General features: G+C 39.0%; 1 protein-coding gene across 1 annotated transcript in view; it reads right to left on the bottom strand.

Annotated features, from left to right (window-relative positions):
• The window catches only part of bco2l (beta-carotene 15, 15-dioxygenase 2, like), a 25,032-nt gene extending 1,529 nt beyond the window's left edge, over nt 1–23,503 (bottom strand). The window contains exons 1-11 of the mRNA XM_037680501.1: nt 23,460–23,503; nt 11,278–11,455; nt 10,500–10,711; nt 8,209–8,324; nt 7,977–8,079; nt 7,195–7,335; nt 3,825–3,985; nt 2,964–3,134; nt 1,371–1,508; nt 558–740; nt 281–391 (exon numbers count right to left, since the gene is read on the bottom strand). Of these exons, the coding sequence (XP_037536429.1) occupies nt 281–391; nt 558–740; nt 1,371–1,508; nt 2,964–3,134; nt 3,825–3,985; nt 7,195–7,335; nt 7,977–8,079; nt 8,209–8,324; nt 10,500–10,711; nt 11,278–11,455; nt 23,460–23,493 (1,548 nt within the window). The 5' untranslated portion in view covers nt 23,494–23,503. The remainder of the gene's footprint in view (nt 1–280; nt 392–557; nt 741–1,370; nt 1,509–2,963; nt 3,135–3,824; nt 3,986–7,194; nt 7,336–7,976; nt 8,080–8,208; nt 8,325–10,499; nt 10,712–11,277; nt 11,456–23,459) is intronic.
• Nucleotides 23,504–24,556: the final 1,053 nt, after the last annotated feature.

Raw genomic sequence — 24,556 nt, forward strand, 5'->3', positions numbered from 1 at the left:
GATGGATGGATGGATGGATGGATGGATGGATGGATGGATGGATGGATGATGGATGGATGGATGGATGGATGGCGCCACGCCACCCAGGCAAAATGAAGCTGTTTTGACCATCAAATAAACACATAATAAACGCGACGGGTCAGCGATGACGCATGACAAATGCGATTTATACGCCAAAACGACTTAAATGCCAGAAAATACGGTAATCCCAGGAACAATCAAAGCAATGTTAAGTTCATCACGAGTCCTGTTTTTTGTGTCAGAACTATTATTAAATTACTTTTCGGGGTGTGATGATGACTGACAAGACAACTCCATCATCTTCCTCAGCAGCGTTGGGTGAAGCAACAAAGACGGGCTCAGACGGATACAAGCCGGGATAACGCCACACCTAGGCAGGGGAGAGATTACACAGACGCAGTCTTTACTCTGAGCCGTTTCATGTTGGAAAACCAACTCGCAACCTTTTGATGTAAAAATAAGTCCTTTGATGTGGTAATTTCAAGTCCAGTTATCAATGAACTCTATCCAAAAGCACTCTTTGATTGAAAGAGAACCTTAAGCTCCTTGGTGTGGACGTCCATTTTGAGCAGAGAGTCGGCGAAGACGTGTCCAAAGCCACACGAGTAAAAGTAGCGGTAAGGTTTCCCGTTGTGCTGGAGGTAATTGATCTGAGGGAACTCAAGGCCTCCGTACTGTAGCAGCTCATCACTGTGGAGCTCCTCGTGGGTCACGTAAACCTGTTGGGTCGGGATTTAAAGCAGAGCAGTGAGCCTTCTTTGACTTTTCTGATGCTCGTCAAAAGGCTGCTATGCTCTCTGTCTCTATTAAAGATGAATGAATACCTGAAAAAAAAAAATCCCAAACATTTCTCAAATAAACCTGAATCACTTTCTTTTTAAACTCAAATCCTTTTCAGTTTCATAATCTGCCACATTTTTCACCAGATATTTGTGGTGGCTCGGTGGCGGCTCATTCACAGCTGTACGTAACACACGTCTAAATGAGAACTACCGCCGAGGAAAGTACTCAGGTAGTCATGACAACTAAAACATGGCCTTTTCTTTCAACGTCCCAGCTTTATTGTGCCATAAGAAAAAGGAAGACAGAAAGGGAGTGTGTGGGCCACACAGAAGCTATTAAACGACAATCGTTCACTGCATGGTGGACATCATTTTGTCTGCGATAAGTCATGAAATTACTGTCTTGCAGAAAGTAACTTATCTCATTATGCTGGGTAATTGTGCAGAATGTGTGGGAGAGAATAGGCTGTATTTATCATGATTATAGGTCTGATTCCTTACATTTAAGAATATTACTCTGCAAATGCAGTGAAAGTGTACGGTAGTGTGAGAACTATATGATCCTACCTCCCTGGGTTTTGTTTTCCTTGCTGTGGCTTTACAGTTCTCCAGCGTGATGAGGTTTTGGTCCAAAGGAGTTTGTTCGTCCACATTTAGAGGCAGGACGTATCTCCTTGGGAGGTTTCTGCACAGTGAGTTATAAAACTGCCAAACAAAGTTAGGGACATGTGAAAAACTGCAGCATGTGTGGCTGCTTAAAAAATAAATAAAAGACGCAATTCAAGCAGCAACAATCAGGCCCAGACATGTACTAAATAAATACACAAAAACCTGGTGTACACGATTTGATTAAAGTTTCTGTTCTGATTGAAGCAATTTATTCCCTCCCTTTAGAAATCAAACGTTTCGCAAGCTTAAAGCATCAGAAACTGACAGGTGAAAAAAAAAACTGGAATATTTGACGTAATTGAACAAAGTCTGTCAGAGAAACACTCAGAACTTCACTATTTTTTTGCTGATTTACATTCTAGGATTTAAGGGGAATAAAATGTGCAACCAGCTGAACCCTGATTATTTGAAAAACTTTGTGTGCGTTTTTAAGAAAAAACATATAAGACTTGCATAGAACAGAACTTCAAACTAAATACACAGAATTCCTTGAAGGAATGCTTATCACTCACTAAACTACTAGGACTGTCGCGATAAACAATAAATCAATTAATCGCATGATAAATTAAAATTATCAACCTCATTTTCATTTATCGGCTTTATCGTTTCTTCGTGTCTCTCTCTTTCTACTGAAGACACTGGATGACAAAAAGCTCAACTCTGGTGCTCTTCACTGACCCCTCCCTTTCTCTTTTCTCTCTAAAATCTGTTTTAACCGTCCAAAATTGCGTTTTGAATTGTTAAAAGCAGCTAAGCTGAGAAGCTAAACTACGAGCTAAGCTAACAGGCCGAACTCGGTAAAAAACCTCCGTCTTATCAAAGCTCCAAAATTCACAGTTGAAACCCGTGCCTTCGTTTAAAAAGTTGTTTTTCCTCTGCAAAAAGAAGCTGAGAACTTGTTTACTTTTTCTTATTAAAAGTTTTGTGTGACAAATGCTATGCTAAAGAGCTTAAACCACACAGAGCGTCCACCATTTTGAGAACCGAAAAACAGGAACGAGAGACAACCCATGTCACGTCAAGGGACCTCCCTCCCATTTTACTTAAAGAGACACACTGCTCACTCCCTCACTATCCATCCTTCAATTCACACAATTTTATACTGCCATCCAGTGGCCAAAAAAATGTGCAACACACAAAAATTAACCAACATTTCTTCTTAAATTTGACAATTACTAATTACTGTCAAATTTCAAACAATATTATCGTTTATCGCAATAATTTCTGAGACGATTAATCGTCCAGCACAATTTGTTATTGTGCCAGCCCTATAGCCTACAACACCAATTGTTTGCTAAGGTCACTGAAACTGTGGCGGCCATCTCAAAAAAGCTCGACTCTAAAAGGTAATTATTTGTATATGTGCATTCATTGATTATTTTCTGTAAGTTTCATTAACATTAAGCAGTTCATGAAATATTTTCCAGACACAACAAACAAATGAACACATGCACAGACTTTCAGGTGGGGGCAATAATTAAAAGTATTAACCTTGTCCAGTTTCTCTCCTGATTCTCGCCTCAGGTTCTCCAGTGTGTATTCCCCAATGACCCCCCCATCGTCCCCACAGCACATGTCCATAACCAGGAACCCGTTGTCTTCAAAGGCGTTGATCTGATGCAGTGTGAACATTGGTGCTGCCAGATATTTCACCTCACTCTCCTGATGCACCCAGCGAAGTCCCCGAATTATCAGCAAGAAAAAAAAAGATAACAGAGACTTGAAATGTTTGTGGATAAACTGCTCAACAATTTTTTTGGTGTTAGATGAGTGTCGTTTAAGGCTTAGCTGACATGATGTTGCACTTTTGCTTTTTATTTATTTAATTATTTTTATTAAGTGTGTTTAATGGGTGTGCTGTATTATTAGACAAAGAAATTGAGTGCAACAGCATTTTGAGAGGAAGGCTACACCATCCAAGTATGCCGTCAAAATAAACAAGGAAAATATGTAATTGTGCATGATCAATGCTTTCCTCTTTTATTGTGACTTTTTACTAGCTGGGTGTGTTTCCCACCTCACACTTTATTGTGCACAGTGACCACAGCTGTATGCAAAAATTTAGGCATCCCTAATTACAGATACCGATATGATCTAAGGAAGCAAAAGATAGCGAGATGAAAAATGTGTTTTACATACTTGAAGTAAGATTGCTTTTGCAGATACATGTTTAAAACTTCTGAATGAAACAAAATCAATAAGTTTCAGCAACTTATTTTTGGTTTGTACTTTTACATTATTCAACCCTAAAAACCTTTAAATAATATAAAATATCAAATTGACCATACAACACATTTCTTTAGTAAAAAAATACGTCTTGAACTTTTATGGATGTCAGGTATTTTCACACACTTTGCCTGTGAGCCTGTCCACCAGGTGGAAAACGGTGCCACACCGCGGCTCCCAGGTCATGATTTTGTGAAAACTTTTCCCCTGGATCTTAAAGAGCATGAACTTCAGCAGGTCCAACTTGATCGGCTGTTCAACAAACACAATGTAGTTCTCTGACATGACTGAAAACAAAGAAAACACACAGGAAAAACACAAATACATTAAAATGATGTATGTCCACAAAATAAATACCATGTGGCTATCAGAAAAGTTTCATTTAAATTAATCTGATTCAACATGGCTGCTACAGCCAATCGACTTTAAACAACATAACTACCCAATTAATTTTCTATATATGGAGCTAAAATTAGATGTGGTAGTAGCTGAGACTGGTCTCCATCACATATTGTGAGCTACAACAGATTGAGACTGGGTTTTGTTTAAAACTTGAAATCAACTGTGTGTCAGTTGCTTGATCCTTCAAGATATATTTCTTGCATGTGCCTTTACAAGTGATTAAGTTTTGGAGATAATTCAGTATAAAATGGCTGCCACAACAAACTGACCTTAGAAAACACAAAATGGCTATAATAGGCCATTGTTACAGTCTCTGTGTTAGATTTAGATGTGTTTGTAGCTGGGAGTCATTCAAAAACTACAAATGCTAATTATTGTGCAGGATTTTCCTCAAACTTTAACATTAAATGTTGAAGTTCATGTTTTCTGCCCATTAGCAAAATATCTTATGAGACAATGGACAGATTTTACAGAGACTTTTGGAAAGTACCGGTAGTCATTTGATAGATGTACAACTGATCAACTTCAGGTTTGAATTCAGTTCAAGATAGCAAATGAAATGTATCAAACACAAAAGGCCTATAATGAGATAGAGTTTTACAGATAATAAGTTAAAATTTGATGTGGTTGTAACCAAGAGTCACTGGCACACAAAATCCTAGTGGGAAATCTGGCAATATTGCATGAAAATACACACTCTGTTTTTTTAGGTTCATCCAAAATGGCTACGACTCTGTCATTTATCAACACAAGATAATCTTAGTTCAAATTTCTGGCATGAGCTGTGATGGACAGAATGTGTTTGTTCAATTATCTTATGTTATTATTTCATCTCTGAAGTCATCACTCATTGTGCAGCAGGCCACATCCATCAAAGTCAGCCTCCAAATGAAGTCTTTCTTGTCTCAGAATTATTGTTTTCTAAATGACTCTTCTGAGGACAAAGATCACACAAAGTGCTGTTCTTGCACATGAACACATTGAACTGTAAGCAAAAACGTCTTTATCCAACTGAAACTCATTTTAAATCATCACCCCTGGAAAATAAAGAAACCATTATGAGGATTTTGTAAGGAAACTCAGTTCTCAAATCTTAGATTCACCAAAATATTGAATAAATTTGAAATAAAAATGGAATAAATGATGACGGTCTTAAAAGGGCCGGTAACATCTATTATTTATTTTGCATGAGTCTGATTTTCACCGCCCACCTGTCAATCAATCCAGCAGGCTTGTCAGCTACTGATCAATCAGCGATCTCCATTTGTGCCGAAGTGAAACGCCCTGCAGGAGTTCCCCTCCCTTTTTCTCTGACAATATTGTCAGGGTTTTACATTATACACTTTGTGGTCAGAGGGATTTCATGAAAAATAATCAAAAACAAATGGTTAAACGTTGTCAGTAGAGAACATACGATTCAGACAGCATTACCCTGAGCATTTAGAGGATGGAATACAGTTTATTCCATTTACAAAACCTGAACAGAGTCTAGAAAAATGTAAAAGATGGATAAAGCCCTGCAGCCAACCTCATGAGCAGCTGAATACAACAGTGATAAACAGGAAGTACCGCATGTTCATCTGTGCGACGGTAACTGCAAGTAAATCATCCATTTTCTGTCATGATTACATTGCATAATTAATGGTTAAATTAAAGTTTAATGCTTAAAGCTAGTTGTACTTTGTTTTGTGTGTTTTAACTGTAGATAGCCTATAGCTATGTTGTAACTTTTGGTTGCATAAGTTTAGTCTTTGTTTGCTATGATCAGTTAAAACTAAACTGATTTCGTACAAAGCGTTGTGTAATTCAAAGCAGAATGCTACGTCTATAGCATCTTAGCTAACATGTATTGCACACCACTAGCTTAGCACTACTTCGTGTTGTGCCATGCTCTCTAAAATAGTTATTGAATCAGATGTTTACTTATGTTGGTAAACGTAGCTGTTTAAAAACCCATTCAAGTGCACCAGAATACAAGAAATGGTATCAACTTTACTCAAAATTTTCTGGAGGAGGACCCCCGAGCCCCCCGCCAGTGTGTGTCCCCCACTATACAATTGCTTCTGATGCCAATAGCCCCTGTATAGTTGAAGCCAAGAGGGTTAAGCACCCCTGAAGAGCAGATTCTAGAATCACCCCTATGAAGTGTCCCGTAAAATGTTTCCTCACTTGTGGGATTATTCGGTTCCCAGCACCAGTATGATAAGACGGGGTCAGAGATGTGATCGGGGAACTGGTGCACACATACTAAATGAGGCAACGGGTGTCAAACCAAAGAGCAAAGTCTTATTTGTTTTAACAGTCTGGAATTGGCTCTGTATTTGATTTTTTAATGTCCACTTTGTGCTCCTTCTGGGCATCAGCTGACCTGTGAATCATAAATCCTGACTCCTCTAGATTTGGCTCTGCCACACACAGAATTCTTTACCACCTCAGCCTCTTTGTGATACTGTTGATTCACTGAGACCCACATTCATATGCTTGTTTATCAGACGGATTAGTCCTCCCAGCAGAAATCTTGTTGCCGCTGAGACTTTTTCTTTTGGAGAACTCCATCAAAGAGCAGAAACTATTCTGCCAAATATAGCTGTGCACCAGCAATAGTCAGAGCTGATTACAGATCGAGGCAACAACATGCGCACACCCGTAAACACCGAATTACAACCTGATAAACAAATGACTCGAGAGAAAAATGCATGTGTCTCAGCACTCATTTTTGAGGAAATTTAGTCAGGGACGAAGCTAAAACAGAACGAGTATCTTTGGGGATTTAGATTATTATTATCTCTTTTTAGAGACAAAAGGAAGGTGAAAAGTTTCCACATGTAAGTTGGAGTCAAAGTTGCAGAGGGAGACAGTTATAGTCGAGGAAAAAGGCAAAGGACAAAATAATCATGAATGACAAAAACAGATGCAGGACAAGAGGAGAATTTAAACATTACGATTATGAAAATGATTCTGTGAAGCAGATGTGCTCTGCGGAAGCAAAAGGTAAAGATCGGCACAGAATTAATTGATTTTAATCCAGTGATACTTTCAGCATGCAGACAAGCTAACGGGGATGCTGCTTGTTATGCTGAGATGTGTATCTCACCAAAGCTGTGGTAATAGGATGGTTTTCTGGATTCAGCTGCACGGATGGAGCAGATCACTTCGGCTCCAGAGAGGTCAGCTGCATCCGTCTTTGCTGCCTCGTTCTCAGGGGGTGGGACACGAATGATGTTGTAGAAAAAACCTAGAGGAAAAAATATTGTCTAGTCATGCTGTTGTTATTGTTAGACTACAATAAAGTTACTTACTACATAAATAAAACTAAGGCAAAAAGAGAAAACAAAGCTTTACTTCACGCCTTTTTTCTATTTTTGACTTATGCTTATCTACATTTTGGCAACTGCCGTCAATTTAAATGTGAATGTGCTTTTTTTTGTGTGTGTTCTAGTTGTTTACATAAATAAAAATTAAGAAAACGAACAGTCTTTGAAACAAAGTGCACAAGATAGGAATGGGAAGTGAGCAAATGAATACACTGCAGAAACATTTGAAGAGTTTGGGAAAGGTTTTAAACAACATGTTACCTGTTGTAGATAGAGTTTAGAACCACCACAGAGTTTAAGTCGGACGACACTGACTAGATAACAGAGCTGTTAGCTCATCAGTCTTGCCAGAATTAATCTATGTAGTTTTACAAACAAAGGTCTTTCAAATATCTATAACAGGTGAGATAATATCTGATTACAAGCCTCCTAGACCCCACTTCAAAGGATTTGAACCAGCAGTTTTGTGGCATCATAAAAGTTTGAGGACTGGATTTTTTTTCAGGGAGCATAAATTGCTCAAAATCAGTATGGATTTGTTTAAAGATTAAAGTAAAGTTACCCTGTTTGCCATAAGAATTGCCCATGTTATAAGCTGCCCCTTCTCGATCATAGTGTGGGTGAGCTGTAGCTGAGCTGACTGCAATATACTGGCTCCAATCCACCTTACAATGAAAGAACAAAAACAATATACAGTCATTTTCATTTTTTTTAAATCTTAATAAAATGTTAGAGTCTGAGCTCTACAGTCTAAGCATTAAATAGATAAACATATTTTTAATGTTCAGACTCACCTTGTCTTTTGTCTCCAGACTTTGTGGATCCACTCTTCTCATGTAGTTCGTTTCTGTGCTCACATAATAGTCTCCTTTGTACTTGACAAAGTTCACATTAGCATTGTCTGTCGCTTCTATTCACACATAGACAGGTCAAGAACATATTGCTTCAATAAAACTGGCTTTTCTCACAGTCATTATTGAAAAATGCTCAAAGATTGTTGTTTATTTTTCTCTTTAATTCTTTATAAGTTTTGCTCCATGCTTTGCATTGATCTGTTCTTCACAATATGTACACACAGTAATATAGATCTGTGCTCCCTTTGGCTGGATAAAGCACAGTAGCCTTCGTAAGTCTGTGAAAACCTTTCATAATATCTAATACAAGCTCATAAAAAAGAACAAACATGTATTTAAATAGTTTTCAGTTCGATTCAGTTCTGTTTAATTGAATGACGTCAAGTCACAACAAAAGTTGTCTCAGTGCACTTTACAAAAGCATTCACATACATTCAAAAGCCAATTAGTAAAAGTTATCTATCTAAGGAAGCTAGCAGATTGTGTTGAATCTTCACTTCATTGCAGTCTCCCATCCTGAGCAAGCACAAAGGCAACAGTGGAAAGAAAAAACTCCCTATTAACAGGAAGAAACCTCGAGCAGAACCAAGACCAGGACAAGCGGCCATCTGCTTCGACTGGCTGGGTTTGAGAGGAACAGGAAGAGGAAACAAACAAAAACTAAATTGCAGGTCCATGTGTACTTTGTATTGGAGGAAAGACAAAAAAGCATGTTGAAGATAGAAATAAATATAAATACAAACAGGTAGAATAGAGCAAGTAAAGACAACAGTAGTGAGGAAATATGGTCATTTTTTCCTCCAGCAGTCTAAGCCCAGTATAACTAAGGGATGGCTTAGGAAACCCAAGTTGACCGTAACTATAAGATTTATCAAAAAATGAAGACTTAAGCATAATCTTAAAAGTGGAGAAGGTGTCAGCCTCACAGACAGAAACTGAAAGTTTGTTCCACAAGAGAGGAGCCTGATAACTGAAAGCTTTGCCTTCCATTTTACTTTTGCAAACTCTAGGAAACATAAGTAAACAAATGGATGGATGGATTTTAGAGCCGTTCCTGTAATCCCAATAACATATTCAAGCCTCTGTAGTAGAATATTGTGATCAACTCAAATATAGCACTTTCTCTGTTTGATTTATTTATTTATTTATTTGTAATTTTCAAGCAAAACCTGTTGATGATAAACCCTAAACCATGCACTTCTACAAAGCAGTTCCTTGTAAATATTACAGCTCTGAAGCTTAAGAATGGGCTCAGAAATCAGAGATCTCAATTTATAGTTGAGATTTATAGTTCAACGCTTTTGAAGTGGATTCTGTGGAAAGGTTATAACAATTAATATTTTTTGTGTTATAGATAGCTCTTTGAACAAGTTTAATGTAACAAAATAGTGTTTATTTTTGTCCATATTGACATGTGAATGGCATGTCTAAGCAATGCCAGGACCTAAGTGGATTGCTGCCATTTTAAAATAACTCCAACCTCAAACATTTCACTCTGTTTTGTTTTTTATACAAACTATTACTTGGCTGTCAATTTTGTATAAAATGGTTATTATACATAAAGTTTTGTTTTTATTACTGAATGCAAAAGTGGTGGTGATAGCTAGCTGTTGTGCTACGAGAGCAGCCTGGGGTATTTTGGGTATCATTCTGTCAGAATAACGGTGTAGTGGAAAATTAATGATGATGCAAAAATGTATGTTTTTACTGCTGTGAAGTATTTAATATTAAAGTATTTTTTAAGACTTTTAAGATTCTTTTTAAGGGAGCAATCTAATTTGGTATCTGGATAGCTTTTCATCTTGTTAATCTGATTACAATTAAACTCTGGTTCTATCTACAACAGATATGATATTAACTGTTCATAACATTTCTTCAAAATCCCACTTCCAAAGATCTACCATCCATCCATCCGTTATCTTCCGCTTATTCCGAAGTCGGGTCGCGGGGGCAGCAGCTTGAGCAGGGAGGCCCATACATCTCTTTCCACAGCCACCTCTTCCAGCTCTTCTGGGAGGATTCCAAGGCGTTCCCAGGCCAACTGGGAGACATAGTCTCTCCAGCGTGTCCTGGGTCTTCCCCGGGGTCTCCTCCCAGTTGGACATGCCCGAAGCACTACCTGTATCTAAGAGTGAAAAAACAGCTACACCCTAGTGCTGGTTTGGTCAGTGCTGGCGTTGTGTGATTTTCATGTTAAAAAAATGTGACATAAAAAAGGAACACATACATACTTGGTGTCTGAAAGCGGGAAAAAAAGCGTGCAAAAATGTTCTTGCAGGGGTCAGGCATGGCTAACGTCCCGAACTCTGAAACTACGATGCGGTTCTTCTCAGAGTTGCAGACATATGAGTCACTTCTTAGGAAGCGACTGCTGTAAGTTACTTTGCCCTCACAGATGAGAAACCTATGCATCAAGGCCATACCATCAAACCAGTGCGTGTATCTGGAAAAGAGAAAGAAAAGAAAAAAACTTTCTTAAGGTAAAATAAATGGTATAATATAATCTCTGTGGGTAAAGTGTTGGTAAAATAATAACTGTAACTAAATTATTTTGAATGTAACATTCTTTGAAATAATGAATATTGCCCTCCACCTTTAAAGTTAAAGTTTTAAACATAGATGTTAAACCTGTTAAAACTTGGAGTTGGGGATGACTCTCAGTTACTATTAGCTTAATATCTCTGAAATGGATCATAACCATTTATGTGAAAAGTAAGGTTGATTATTTGTGGCATCCATCATGAATTTGGTTGACTTCAAAAATGAATTAGTTGTACTGTAGCTGCACGGTGATTGGTTAATTTCTGAGAGTTTTGTTAAAATATGACCAAATGGTTCAAGAGACAGTTCGCCAACATCTACCAAACACAGTCACAGCATGATAACTCTTAAATAATTTAAGGGGAAAACTTTTTTTCCCATGTGCAGCAAAAAGCAAAGTACATTAGCGTACTATTAAAACTGTGAACCTGAATGCTGAATAGAAGGTTTATTTTGTTCATCAAATACCTGCCCTCCCCAAACTCGAATTTTCCGGGACCATTTCTCAGGAAGCTGCCATTGATCCAGGTGGGAATAGTTCCTTTGATGGTTGTGGGTATGGGGTCAGGGATTTCCTCCACAGAACTCACCATAGATGCCAAACTCTCCAGACCACTGGCCTGTGGACATCGCTCCCTGCTGGATACTGAGAGAGAAAATGAGACGAAAACCACTGTAAATTAATCAAAACGCATGTACGCATGAAAACAGAGCTTAGAAATCTCATGGCTCAAGTAACACACTTTTCTGACAAAGTCTCCCCATCTCTTCAATATCGTATATATTAAATGTTAGCGTGTTGCAGCTAAGATGTTTATACATTTGAAACTTGGAAATGTTGATGAGGAAATTATGTGAAGTTCTACACTATAACCTATGTGTGATTTGCACAAAGTGTGTGGTGTAAAAGTGGCAATATATGTTGTATATGGGATAGACTATAATCTTATGTCTTAGATGTTTTGATTAGCTCATGTTTATGACTCACTGCCAGAAGACAAAGGTAGACCAATGTCTGAGTGTGTGCAGTATGTGTGTTTAGCTGCCTGTTATCAAAATATCTCATGAACCACCAGATGGATTTTAATGAAACCTTCAGGAAATAATCATTAGATAATATCCACAACTGATTAACTTTTGGAGCCAACCCAATTCAATATGAGTGCAGCAGCTAATTTTTAATAGTCAACATATAAAATATCTAATCAGTCAGTTTTAGAGAAACTGAGTTGCAAATTGATGTGGTTGTAGCAGAGTCACAACACTCACATATAATGCATACTCATGTAACTCATACTCATGAGTGTCACATCTTGCGATATCGCATGAAATGATGCATTAGGTAATTTTCAAGAATTGTTCAAAATGGATACAACTCCATTGCATCTCAATATAATATGATCATTAACATGTTTGGTGGTAAGGACCCAAAGATAGCAGACTGATGACAAGGACTCGAAGGTAGATAAGGTAAGTGTTTTTATTTACACGTGAAAAAGGGAATTGTTGTTGAAAGGCAAATGAACTAGAGGTGAGTATTGGCAGGATTTAAGGATCAATGATTTGTAATTTTTCTTAGTTGTGGAAATCTTACTGTAATTTGTTTGTTTGCAGGTAGTGAGAGGGGAGATTCAGTGGTTCCTAGGAGTGATAGCTTGTTTGATCCAAGAGGTAAGAACCATTGGAGAGAGGGACAGGGTGATAGAGGTATGAAGTTGATCCAGACTGATATTTGGTTTGCAGGAGCAGAGATGTTGACTGGCAAGATCACATGAGGCTGAGAGGACTTGGCAGGACATAGAGGAGCAAGGCTTGAAAACACAAAGAGCAAATTCACAAGGTATTCTTAGGAAGAGGTATGTTTACTGGCTGTGGATGAATTTACCATAAGGTATAGTAATGTTCTATAGTGTCAGATGAATTACTGCCAAGTCCTTAAGTATTGTGCAGGGGTAGATGACATGATCAAGTGAAGTTGTGGAATGATGGCTTGAATGGATCATTGTCAGCTGTGGGGAAAGTGATTATGACAGGCAAACCTAGGAATCCCACATTTCCCCCCTCTCAGTGATCGACTCTTGGTGATCTAACTTGTTTCTCAGGGTGATTTTGGCAGAAAGAGGTCATAAGATCAAGATCAAGAATGAAGGCCCTGGGAACCCAAGAACCTTCCACTAGGCTATAGCCTTCCCAAATTGCCAAGTTTTGGAAACCTTGATCTCTACGATGTGTGTCCTGGAGGCGTCGAATCATAAATGCGAGGTGGTCATCAATCAACCGGGGGGTGGAGGGATGTTTGTAGGAGGGTTTAACGGACCTGTGGAAATGCTTTAATCTGAGAGACATGCAAATTGTGATGGATTATCAAGGAAGGAGGGCGTTTTAAAGCAACAGCTGAAGGATTGATGGTCTTGATGATGGGAAAAGGACTGATGAATCTGTCGGCAAGTTTTCTAGGAATGCCTTTCAATTTTTTGTCTTTAGTTGATAACCATACCTTTTGACTGGGTTGATAGGTGGGCGCCATAGAACGGTGTCTTTCTGCAAATCGTTTGTTTTGCTCTGCTAGTAAAGCCTCTCTTGTCTGTCGCTTTTTCTACGGCAACAGTAAAGGTGATGCTGATCAGAGGGAACAAAAATTTCAGTTTGCTGATTAGAAAAATGTGGAGGAGAGTAACACAGAGACACTTTGAAAGGGAAAAGAGCCATTGCTGAAGAGGTAAGAGAGTTATGGGCATTTTCAACCCAGAGTAAATGTTGGCACCATGTGGAAAGATCTTTTTTATTATGCACCTTAAAGCTGCTTTGAGTTCTTGGTTGCATCCTTCAGTCCCAGCATTTGATTGTGGATGCTATCCAGAGGTAAGACTCGAAGTGGCCCCAACGGCTTGCAGAAAGACTTCCATACTTGTGAGATGAATTGGGGTCCCCTGTCAGAGACAATGTCCTGAGGGATGCCATGAAGGTGATAAACGTGTGACGAGTAGTTGAGAAGATTCAAGTGCTGATGGGAGCTTGGTCAGGGGAATGAAGTGCGCAGCCTTAGAAAAATAAATCATTGATGGTGCAGATGACAGTTACCTTAAGATGGGGGTAAACCAACAATGAAGTCAATGGGGATGTGTGATTAGGGCCGATCAGGAGCGGGTAATAGAAGTAACAGTCCTGTGGGTGGCTGATGGTTATTCTTATTCCTAGCACATGTAGAACAAGCTGGAACAAAGTCATCCATATCATTGTATATGGTAGGCCACCAAAAATGTATCTTAGTAATAAGTAACATGTGTTTCATACCTGAATGACAAAAGAATTTCACATTGTGAATCCAATCTAGAACGTTAATTATCATGGAAGGTGGAACAAACAATGTTCCAGGGGTGCTGGTGCTAGGATCTGGTTCTGTTTTTTTAGCCTCTTTGATTTCCTTCTCAATGGTCCAAGTCATGATTCCCACCATACCTGACATGGGTAGAATCCCTTCTGGTTTAGAGGACTAGACTCTTGTGATCTGTCCAAATCACAAAAGGTAATTCAGCTCCCTCCAGCCAATGTCTCCACTCTTCCAGAGCAAGTTTTGTGGGCCAAGAGTTCTCTGTTACCTACATAATAATTTCTCTTTGTGGGTGATAGGCGTCAAGAGAATAAGGCACAGGTGTGTAAATCTCCATCATCTGGGGATCTTTGTGAAAGAACAGCTCCCACTCCTGTGTCTGGGGCATCCACTTCCACTCCAAACTCTTGATGAGTGTTTGGATGTGATAGTATGGGAGCAGAAGAAAATAGTTGTTTTAATTAATTGAAGGCAGCTTCTTCTTCAGGAGTCCAGGTGAATTTTCAGAGTGGATGTGAGTTGGGTGAGAGGAGCTGTCATTTGTCTGTAGTTCTTAATGAACCAGCCATAAAAATTTGCCAACCGTAAGAAACACTGAAGTTGTATCTGCTCCTGAGGAGTTGGCCACTTAGCGACAGCCTTTGTCTTTTCTGGGTCCATACACACCTGTCCTCTCTCAAAAATGAATCCCAGGAAGTTCATGGAGGGCAGATGATACTCACATTTTTCAGCCTTGATATAAAGTTGATTTTCAAGAAGTCTTTGAAGAACAACCTTGACATGTTTATTGTGTTGTTGCAAGTCCTTAGAATAAATTGATATATTGTGAAGGTAAACAAACACAAAGATGTGCAAGAAAGGTTTCAGAACATTGTTGATTAGAGCTTGGAAGACAGCAGGGGTGTTAGTTCAAACGGCATTACTAAATATTCAAAATGCCACAAAGCGGTCTTAAATGCCCTCTTCCACTCGTCCCCAACCCAAATTCTCACCAAATGGTATGCATTGTGAAGATCCAAGTTGGTGAACACTAGGGGTTGAACGATGTAATGAGAGAGCAAGAGATGGATTCAGCTCAGGGGTGCTCTCTTACATTTTATAATATCTGGACTAGTTCAAGTACATGATATTATACTTAATTTAAACGGATTCTTTCATTTTTCTGGAATAAGTCATATCGTGCTTTGATTATTAAATGTGGACAGAGACGTGTTTTATCTTTCTGACTCACCAACAACAGTGGGTCGTTTATTTTAAACGATTTAAATACACATCACACATTTACATTAATTGGCAGATTGATTACAATTAACACAGCTTAATTAATGAGCTTTACAATGAGAAATCATACGGCCATGATTTCTCCCTTGCAGCTGAAATACAACAGACATTTCTGAAAATATCTGGATTAATTACTGGCAGATAGAAGAGTTTTAAAGATGGGGAATGAAGGAGTTTAAATGGAGAGAAAAGATGTGTGAGGGAAAATGTGTTGACGAAGAACGACACCCTCCATTCGAACCCAGCTCTACCTCGGTACACTTCGGTAGTGGAAATCGACTCTTTACCTTGCAGAAGATATCTCAGCTTCGGTGTAGAGTTCTTTTTCAGCGTTACCATTTCAGCGTCTCCGTAGGATAGCAGAGAAACGTCCGGAGTAGTGACGGTACTTCATTCAACAGCACGCTCGCCTCCCGGGTGGACTCACATGAGCTGTGAGCCCGTCAGAGTTCCACTCAGATGTGGAAGATTCCATAATCCCCACGAGACTCGAAAGAACTCCCAACTAACTCCAGCACTTCAGAACTTTCGTTCGGTTCTGCTCTCAGAACTTTGGTTCATGTCTCAGAACTTTGAACTGACTGGAACTAGAAAGTTTCGACTTTTTAAAGAGTTCGCTTCCGGCCCCTTTTTTGGGAAATTCTGATTGGTTGAAAGAACCAACAGGGGTGTGGTTTTAGTGACGTAAGAGGTTACTACAAGTCAGAAAAACAGTGAGATGTTTTAAGAACAGACAGAGAAATGTTATGGCGAAATGAGAGACTCACAGGTGCCAGCTTCTCTTGTTTACCGTCTGCTAGGTTTTAAAACATGACAGTTCGTTCCAATAACTTCTTTCTGACTTTCTCCGACTTTTGACCGACATCACTCCTTCTCATTTCAGACAGAAGATCAAAATGCATAATTACTTTGTAACAGACATCTAACTTGATTTCTACTTTGAATGAGGATTAAAAATCATTAATACTGTTTCACAGTTGATTTAAAATGAGTAGTTCACTTCAACATTTAAAAATAATTTGAACTAAACACACTTTGATTATCAAGATATTGTAAAATAGTAATGATAATAAAAAAGAGAGTGTTCTTTCAATTGATTAGTGCAGGACACACTTAGAAAGTCTCTGGATGAGCTTAATTTGTGTTTCTGGACTCAAATCAATGAAATAACAGTTCCTGTCCCACGAAGGTCCAGGTTTTGACCTGAGGCTTAGTTCACTACAACGACTACATAATTTTAAAACTCGACATTAACATAATAAAACTTGAATAGAACTCGAGTAGTTGATGACGTCATAGGATCTCAAGATGAAAAAATAAATAAAAAATAAATCCGCAAAAAAACATCAATTATTTACAAAAAAGACCAACAAAACATTGGGAGAATATATTATGCTCCTAGCATTTATCATATTGCAAATAAGTCACAGGAAAACCAAAACTATTAATTATTATTATTATTAAGCTGTAAAAGTGAAAGAAATAGCATGCAGCACGTCAAAAACAAAACTAAAAACAGTGGGGAGGACGACTACCCCGCACGACTGCCAGCTGTGGTGCGCATTAGGTTTAGTTTTAGAGATGTTTATAGGTTTTTTTTATAGGTTTAGAGATTAATATTTTTTGCTTTTAGTTTGTGAAACAAGGTCAGAAGGAAGCTGGTTCTGGTTCGGTTGATTGGACCCGGTGTTGCACCATATTCTGTGACCTGCAACAGTGCATGCAACACCACCCCCTATGGTCACAATATATGGTGGTCACAGAATATGGTATAACACCGGTTCACAACGAGCTCCAGTCAGGAAGTTGATTCATTTTCTGTTTCCTTACGGTAGTTGAACCGGAAGATTAATCTTTAGTGAAATATTTCCAGACTATTGATGCATTTCTGCCTGTTTTCCAAGAGTGGGCCTGCGCCGCTCAGTCCATCTGCTGGGAGGAATCCATTTGGTAGCTTCTACTAGTAGCCCGGTGCGGATCACGTGACATAATGACGTCACTGCAAATACTTGACGTGAAATTTTAAAACTCAATAGATGTCCTAGGAATCGACCTGTCGATTACTCGAGTAGTCTGTTAAAGTCCTAGTGAACACTGTTGCTTTCTGAAGTTGCTCATAGATAGAGTCAGTCAAAGTAAAGGATACTTGTTTTTTTTAACAGTGATTAGGTATAATCCTCTAAAATCAATGCCTGGTCTCTGGGTCTTGTCCTTTGTGACAAACAAAAATTCCAGTCCCACTAGATCTTACTACTGTTTTTCTTATACATTTTATTTTTGGATGTAACTGGGACCCTGTGTAAATAATTTTGCTTCACCACATATACCACATGTGGTGGGAATGACAATAAAGAATCTCTGACTGAAGTAGACGGCCAAATGATTTTGGAGTTAAAGTATTCTTTTATATACTGTACTTCTTCATAGTCTCCTTATCGGGGCCTGACAGATAGTACAATCTACAAAGTACTAGCTGGTAATGGGGTACCTGGTTGGAGAACTATGGCATAATCATGTGGTCAGTGGAGACGTAAGGGAAAAAAAAGCCTTATGTTTGCTGAATACAGGGGCCAAATCAGATCTCTCTTGTAGATGAGTCCCCAAGGCTCAATGGGATTAACCTGTCTGAGGGTTGAATGAAAAAATTTTGTACACAAGGGAAGATTTTTGACAGGTCAATCTCTCCATGAGTTTTGGAGAAAATTAACTTGGTGTGGTTGCTGAATATAAACATTGTTCAGAACATGTTTTACTCCAGTTCTCAACTTTGTTTTTTTTCTCAAATTTTTTATTGGGTTGTGTCTTTTTAGCCATGGGAGATCCAAGATTAGTGGTGGGTTAGGAAAGTCAAAAACCAAAAACCCACCTTCTTCATGGTGATTTCTGGATATTACAAAGTGTATTCCCAAGGTCTTGAGAGGAATGGCGGAGATGGTCTGGCCTGTGATTGCAACAGTGATAGAATTGGTTAACTCTTCAACAGAAATCTGGAGTTGTTCTATGAGATTTTTACTTATTAAATTTTTGTTCAGCACCTGAATCCACTTGAGTCATAAAGAGGGAAATTAATTCTTTAAACACAAATTTCTCTCAGGAGAATTAACTGAATAGCCCACCAATATCTCCTGGCCTAAGGGTGGGGTGTCCCATTTAAATGGGCCTGGCATGATGCAAGAAAATGAACGCTCTTATCGCAGTAGATGCATTCTCTAGCAATGATTCAGCATTGTCTCTCTTCAGGTATTAATTTTGTCCATCTGATCTACATTGGTTCAGGTTCATTGGGTGTTATAGGTAGCGGGAGAATTCTAGACCTGGAAGTCGAGTACTAATGGGACTTGGGGTTTCTTTCAATGTTGCATTATTTCAGGCAGTTGTCAGTACAAATGGCTAGGTCAATCAGTCCATCCAGTTCCAAAGGAACTCTCTGGTAGTCAGCTGATCTTTTACTTGGTCATTTAATGCATTGATAAAAACTCCTTTAAGAGCCTTTTCTTCCCATTTAGACTCCAGTGATGGTGCAGAAGTGGATGGTGAAGTCAGATACAGTGTTTTACCTTGTTGTAATAACAGCTTTTTGGCCTTCTGGACAAATTTAGTTTGCCGATTAGTCATTTGCTGAAGACGCCTACTGGATTGATTGACAGGTCGGAAAAAAACAAACGAGAGCTGGCAGCCCCAGCCAAAGCGGTGTTCTATGTTTATATATTGTTAATAAAAGTTCTAATTAAAAAAAAAAAAAAACAGGGAGTGCTGGCCCTGCAGCTCACACATCAGACCGGCCCACCAGGAAATCTCCAGACCCTCCCGCTGTCACAAACCAGGCTTTTGGATTCAGATTGACAAGACACAAGAGTAAAAAAAATGAAAACAGTTTTTTTTATAATTGCAGCTGCAGCAAGGGAGAGGATTCAGAAGAGGTAGGGTCGTGATCCAGAAGGCAAGGCAGGGGTCAAGCATGGGGAGTCAGAGTTCTTTAAACAGATTCAAGGGGTAATCCAAAATCCAGAGTCAAAGGACCAGAAAAAGTTGTCGTACCAGGGTTATAAGGGCAGAGCAAAACCAGACGAGTGGCAGGCAGAGAGATAAATCCAAAAGGCAAGCATCAGGTTGTACTTTGTAGTTCTAAACACACAGCTTGAGGTTCAGACGTGAAACTATGAATGGCTTGAGAATCAGGGACCATGAGAGGTTTAATGATCTCACACCAAATGAGTGTGGGCATGGAGTTTAAGTAGTGGAGAGAACAGGTGCGAGGCATGAAGGTTGATTGTGATGAATCAGCTGAGGGGGCGTGGTGACAGAGAATTGACATGAGCAGACTTGAAGTGTAGATTGACAGGAGCTGATGTGAACAATGGCAGGAGCTGAGGAATTAAAAAAACATGAAGGAGAGGGGCATAAAACATGGCATGTCATGAAGGGGCAGGGAAGTGAGCAGATGGGGGCCAGCGGGAGCCACTGATCATGACACCCGCAACCACGCTGAGCCTGATTTTAATTGGCTCGTGACAAAGTCCTTCATTTCTCACTGTTCTAGTCATGGTGTCAACGGACGAGGAGGAAGAGATCGCTTGTTTCTTGGCAAAAAAAAGAAAGGGCAGTTAAACCAGACCACGGACAACGAAGGGGAATTTAATACTTTGTACATTGGTGTCGCATACAAAACAGTCCGTCGCTGGGCAGTTTATTGTGCGACACCGAGTATGTGCATGCGGTCGTAAAAATTGAGCTTTGTACGGACATGCGTCCACTTCGAGTCTACTCTGTATACGCAGACCTCTTCGGACTGAAGTATGCTTAAGTATGCTTGAGACTTTACATTGACCACAGGGGTGGGTTCGGTTTGACGAGAAAGAGAATGGACCTTAGCGGAGGGTAGGAGTGTGAGAAGTTTCTGCTTGATGGAGTAGACCATACTCTCAAACTCCAGGAGTTTGGTTTGAGAAGTCTACTGTTGGGACAAAATTTGTTTCAGTGTGTGATCATGACTATCTATTTATTTTTTGTGTGAACTGCATGATAAATCTGCTCATCACCAATCTCGCTCTACAGATCAGGTTGGCTGGAACATTCTAACATGATGTTTGGTAGTAAGGACCCAAAAATAACAGATTGATGACAAGGACTCAAATGTAGAAAATACATGTTTTCATTTACAAGTGAAAAAGGTAATTGTTGCTGAAAGGTAAACAAGGTAGAGGTGAATATTGGCAAGATGTGAGGATCAATGATTTGTAAACTTTCTTAGTTAGAGAAGTCTTACTGTAATTTGATTGTTTGCAGGCAGTGAGAGGAGAGATTCAGTGGTTCCTAGCAGTGGTAGTTTGTTTTATCCAAGAGGTAAGTAGTATTGAAGAGAGTGACAGGGCAATAGAGGTATGAAGTTGATCCAGACAGAAATTTATTTTGGTGGAGCAGAGACGTTGACTGGCGAGACCACAGGAGGCTGAGAGGACTTGGCAGGACACGGAGGAACAAGGGTTGAAAACACAAGGGGCAAATTCAGAAGGTTAGTATTCTCAGGAAGAGATACACTGCCTGGCCAAAAAAAAGTTGCCACCAAAAAAAAAAAAGGTCAGACACTAATATTTTGTTGGACCGCCTTTAGCTTTGATTACAGAATGCATTTGCTGTGGCATTGTTTCGATAAGCTTCTGCAATGTCACAAGATCTAGATTTCCATCCAGTGTTGCATTAATTTTCACCAAGATCTTACATTGATGACTAGGCACTAGGCATGATGGTGCATCACTTCACCTGCCTCTCTTCTTACCCCGATGTGCCCATCTCTCAGGAAGAGGGTAAATCTTGACTCAGACCACATGACCTTTTTCCATTGCTCCAGAGTCCAATCTTTATGCTCCCTAGCAAATTGAAGCCTTTTTTTCTGGTTAGCCTCACTGATTAGTGGTTTTCTTAAGGCTGCACAGCTGTTCAGTCCCAATCCCGTGAGTTCCCTTCACATTGTGTATGTGGAAATGTTCTTACTTTCACTATTAAACATAGTCATGAGTGCTATTGTTGTTTTTCTTCAATTTGATTTCACCAAACTGATCACCAAAGTGATCACTGATCACGATCATTCAGGATTTTTTTTTTTCGGCCGGGTTCCACAATCCTTCCAATTTTTAATAATGCGTTGGACAGTTCTTAACCCAGTTTTAGTAGTTTCTACAATCTCCTTAGATGTTTTCTCTGCTTGATACATGCCATTGATTTGACCCTTCTCAAACAGACTGTTATCTTTTCCATGACCCCGCGATGTGTCTTTCGACATGGTTGTTTAAGAAATGAGAAGCAACTCATTGCACCAGTTGGGGTTAAATAACTTGTTGCCAGCTGAAAGATAATCACCCATGCAGTAATTATCCAATAGGAGGCTCGTACCTATTTGCTAAGTTAAATCCAGGTGGCAACTTTTTTGGGGGCCATGCAGTGTGTGCTTACTGGCTGTCGAATTGACCATAAGGTATCTTATTGTTTCAGCATCGGACAAATCACTGCCAAGTCCTTAAGTACTGTGCAGGGTAGGATCAGGTGCAGGTGTGGAATGGTGACTTGAGTGGATCAATGTCAGCTGAGGGGTAAGTGATTATGACAGGCAAACCTAGACATCCCATAATCGTGGTCTAAAACATTGGCATTAAAGGCCATTAAAGCTTAAACCTATTAATTCCTTAAAGAATTGGGCTTTATTATGTACGTATAGTATAACTATTTTTATTAAATAAGGGTTTCTACAAAACACTGTCTGTTCTGTTGTTGGACAAAAGCTTTTATCATTGTCCCCGCTCATGTAAACTCATTGACTATTGCATTATCCAAGAATCACATACGCACCATGTCCTGTTTTTTTTTTTTTTTTTTTTTTTAGTTTTCAACTTATGTTGATGACTTTATACCTCACTCCAACATTGTTGCTCTGAAATATGTACGAGCGTTATGTTATTAGCAAACGCAAACTGCTGCTGAGGTCCAAAGCAAACTCTCATGCTGAGCTCAGGTTAGATTGTCAGTTTTTCAAATTTTGTAAATGATATTGCAACAAATCAGGGGCTTGTTCAATCTCCTGACACAGGTAAAGAAAAAAAAAGACAATAAAAATGAGAATGTGCAGCAGAGAGATAACCACTGCAGGCTTTAACGGTCTTATTAAATGTTGACTTGAGTTTTGAATGTGATTACTGCAGCATTTCAGATGATGCCTGAAAGCGTGCTGGATGATGCTTCTGATGTGGTCAAAACCGAGTCTTTTGCAAATGGCAGTAAAATTTACAACTTCAGAGAATAAAAATAAAAATCAGAAATATTTATTTTATAATTTACTTATGGTGAATCACAGTTTCAGCATTACTTTATGTAAGGAGCTGTTTTCCATTTGCACCATTATAATTTTAGCATATCTTTTTTTCTGCCCAGTACATCTTTTCAACTCTGTTCTCTTCATTTTAACCGTTAGGGACTTGTCAGAAACTCTTTTCAGTGAACAACCAATAATGACTAAAAGCCGTTAATGAGACATTGTGCAAATTCTTTCACCAGCTCTGATTCGACAGGAGTTCACGAAACAGCAATAATGGAGAATGCCAGCATGTCTGATTGCAACTGCAGCGCTGATTTTCAGAGCTTCTAGAAATGCAATAAAATACCTATGTGTCTTGCTGGAGAGTCTCTGTGTGCACTGATATTTGTTTTGTGTATAAATGAAAAAGTTTTGATGCCTTTAAACTGTTTGCTTTGGTTTCGTATGCACACAAAAAGCAGGGCAGTGAATCTCTGTTCTTTAATTTTTTATGCCTGATTCAGTCAGCCAAGCAAGCCAAATCAGCTTGAAGCCATTATGCAGTTTCATCTCATGTAATGATATAAATCAAAACCTGTTTTTAAAACTAATACCAGCTATGTACCTTTGAAGAATTTGCATCTATATTTAGACTTTCATGCATCATTTAGCTTTTTTCCATGTTCTTCTTTAGAAATGCATCTAAGCATGTGCATGATCTCTTTTTACATATCATTAAAAAAAATTACTCACGGCTGTGTTTCTGAGGCTCAGCAGTTGTGGACATGGCTGCTCGTACTGTGAGTTTAATCAAAAAAGTATGCAGGACTTGTGAAAGCTGGAAAGATAACCTTTGAACTCAGGTAAGTGAGTCAGAGCACTAAACAACACTATAGTAGAAAAAAGTGCAGCATTGAGCCAATAACAGGATAAGTTGCTATGAAATTTGTATTTTTTTTTAAATTTTTTTTTATTTTAGGATTATAATTTCAATTAATCGGACGACTGGGGATGCAGAGGTTACAGAAGGTGAGCCTGAGATCAGAAGATCACCGGTTTGACTCCCCAGACTAACAATATAAAAAATGTGGGAAAGATGAAGCACCTACACCTGAGCTGACCCTGATTTGCCCCACTCTGGGCCCTTGAGCAAGGCCCTTAACCCCCACCCCCTAAACAGCATCTCTCTGCTAGGGTTGTGGTAGCTCGATGGTCTGTGGTTGCACTAGGAAGGGCATCCGGTATAAAAACAAGCGCCAAATCTTTGTGCGAGTTAGTTCGCTGTTGCGACCTCAGAGGAAAGGAGCAGCCGAAAGAAGAGAAAAAGATTAATTTCAATTAATCATTGAAGCTGACTCTCATAAACAAAAAGCTTAAATTTATAAAAGTTATTGTGTAAAAATTAGACATTAGTTCCTTTAAAGTCAGTACTGACCTGCTGCCATCTCTAGAAATGACCTTTACACTTTAGATGTTTATATAATTTTGTCCATGCAGTCTGAACCAGTATAATGCTTGTATAAAATGTCAATAGCTAAACTTGTAGCTCAATGGAGACAAAGGTTTCCAGACTTTCCTGTGAACTGCTATTGGATCTATTTAGCTACGAAAACAATGTTTAGGAAAAATATTGCAACATGCAGTGATGATAATCTTTGACACCAGCCTCAGCTTTATGTAGCCTGAAATTCATTAACCAGGTGAAGTGATGAGTGATTGCTGCAGAATGTTGTATCTGCAGTTAAATCTGTGTATAAATAAAAGAGGTAATGGGACATTTTTAATGGCACTTTGTGTTAATTGCTCATAAATTAGTCTGCACATGTGTCTTAGTTTGATATGAATGTGTT

This window comes from Nematolebias whitei, chromosome 8, assembly GCF_014905685.2.
Source record: "Nematolebias whitei isolate Nwh7 chromosome 8, NemWhi1, whole genome shotgun sequence".
Taxonomy (NCBI): domain Eukaryota; kingdom Metazoa; phylum Chordata; class Actinopteri; order Cyprinodontiformes; family Rivulidae; genus Nematolebias; species Nematolebias whitei.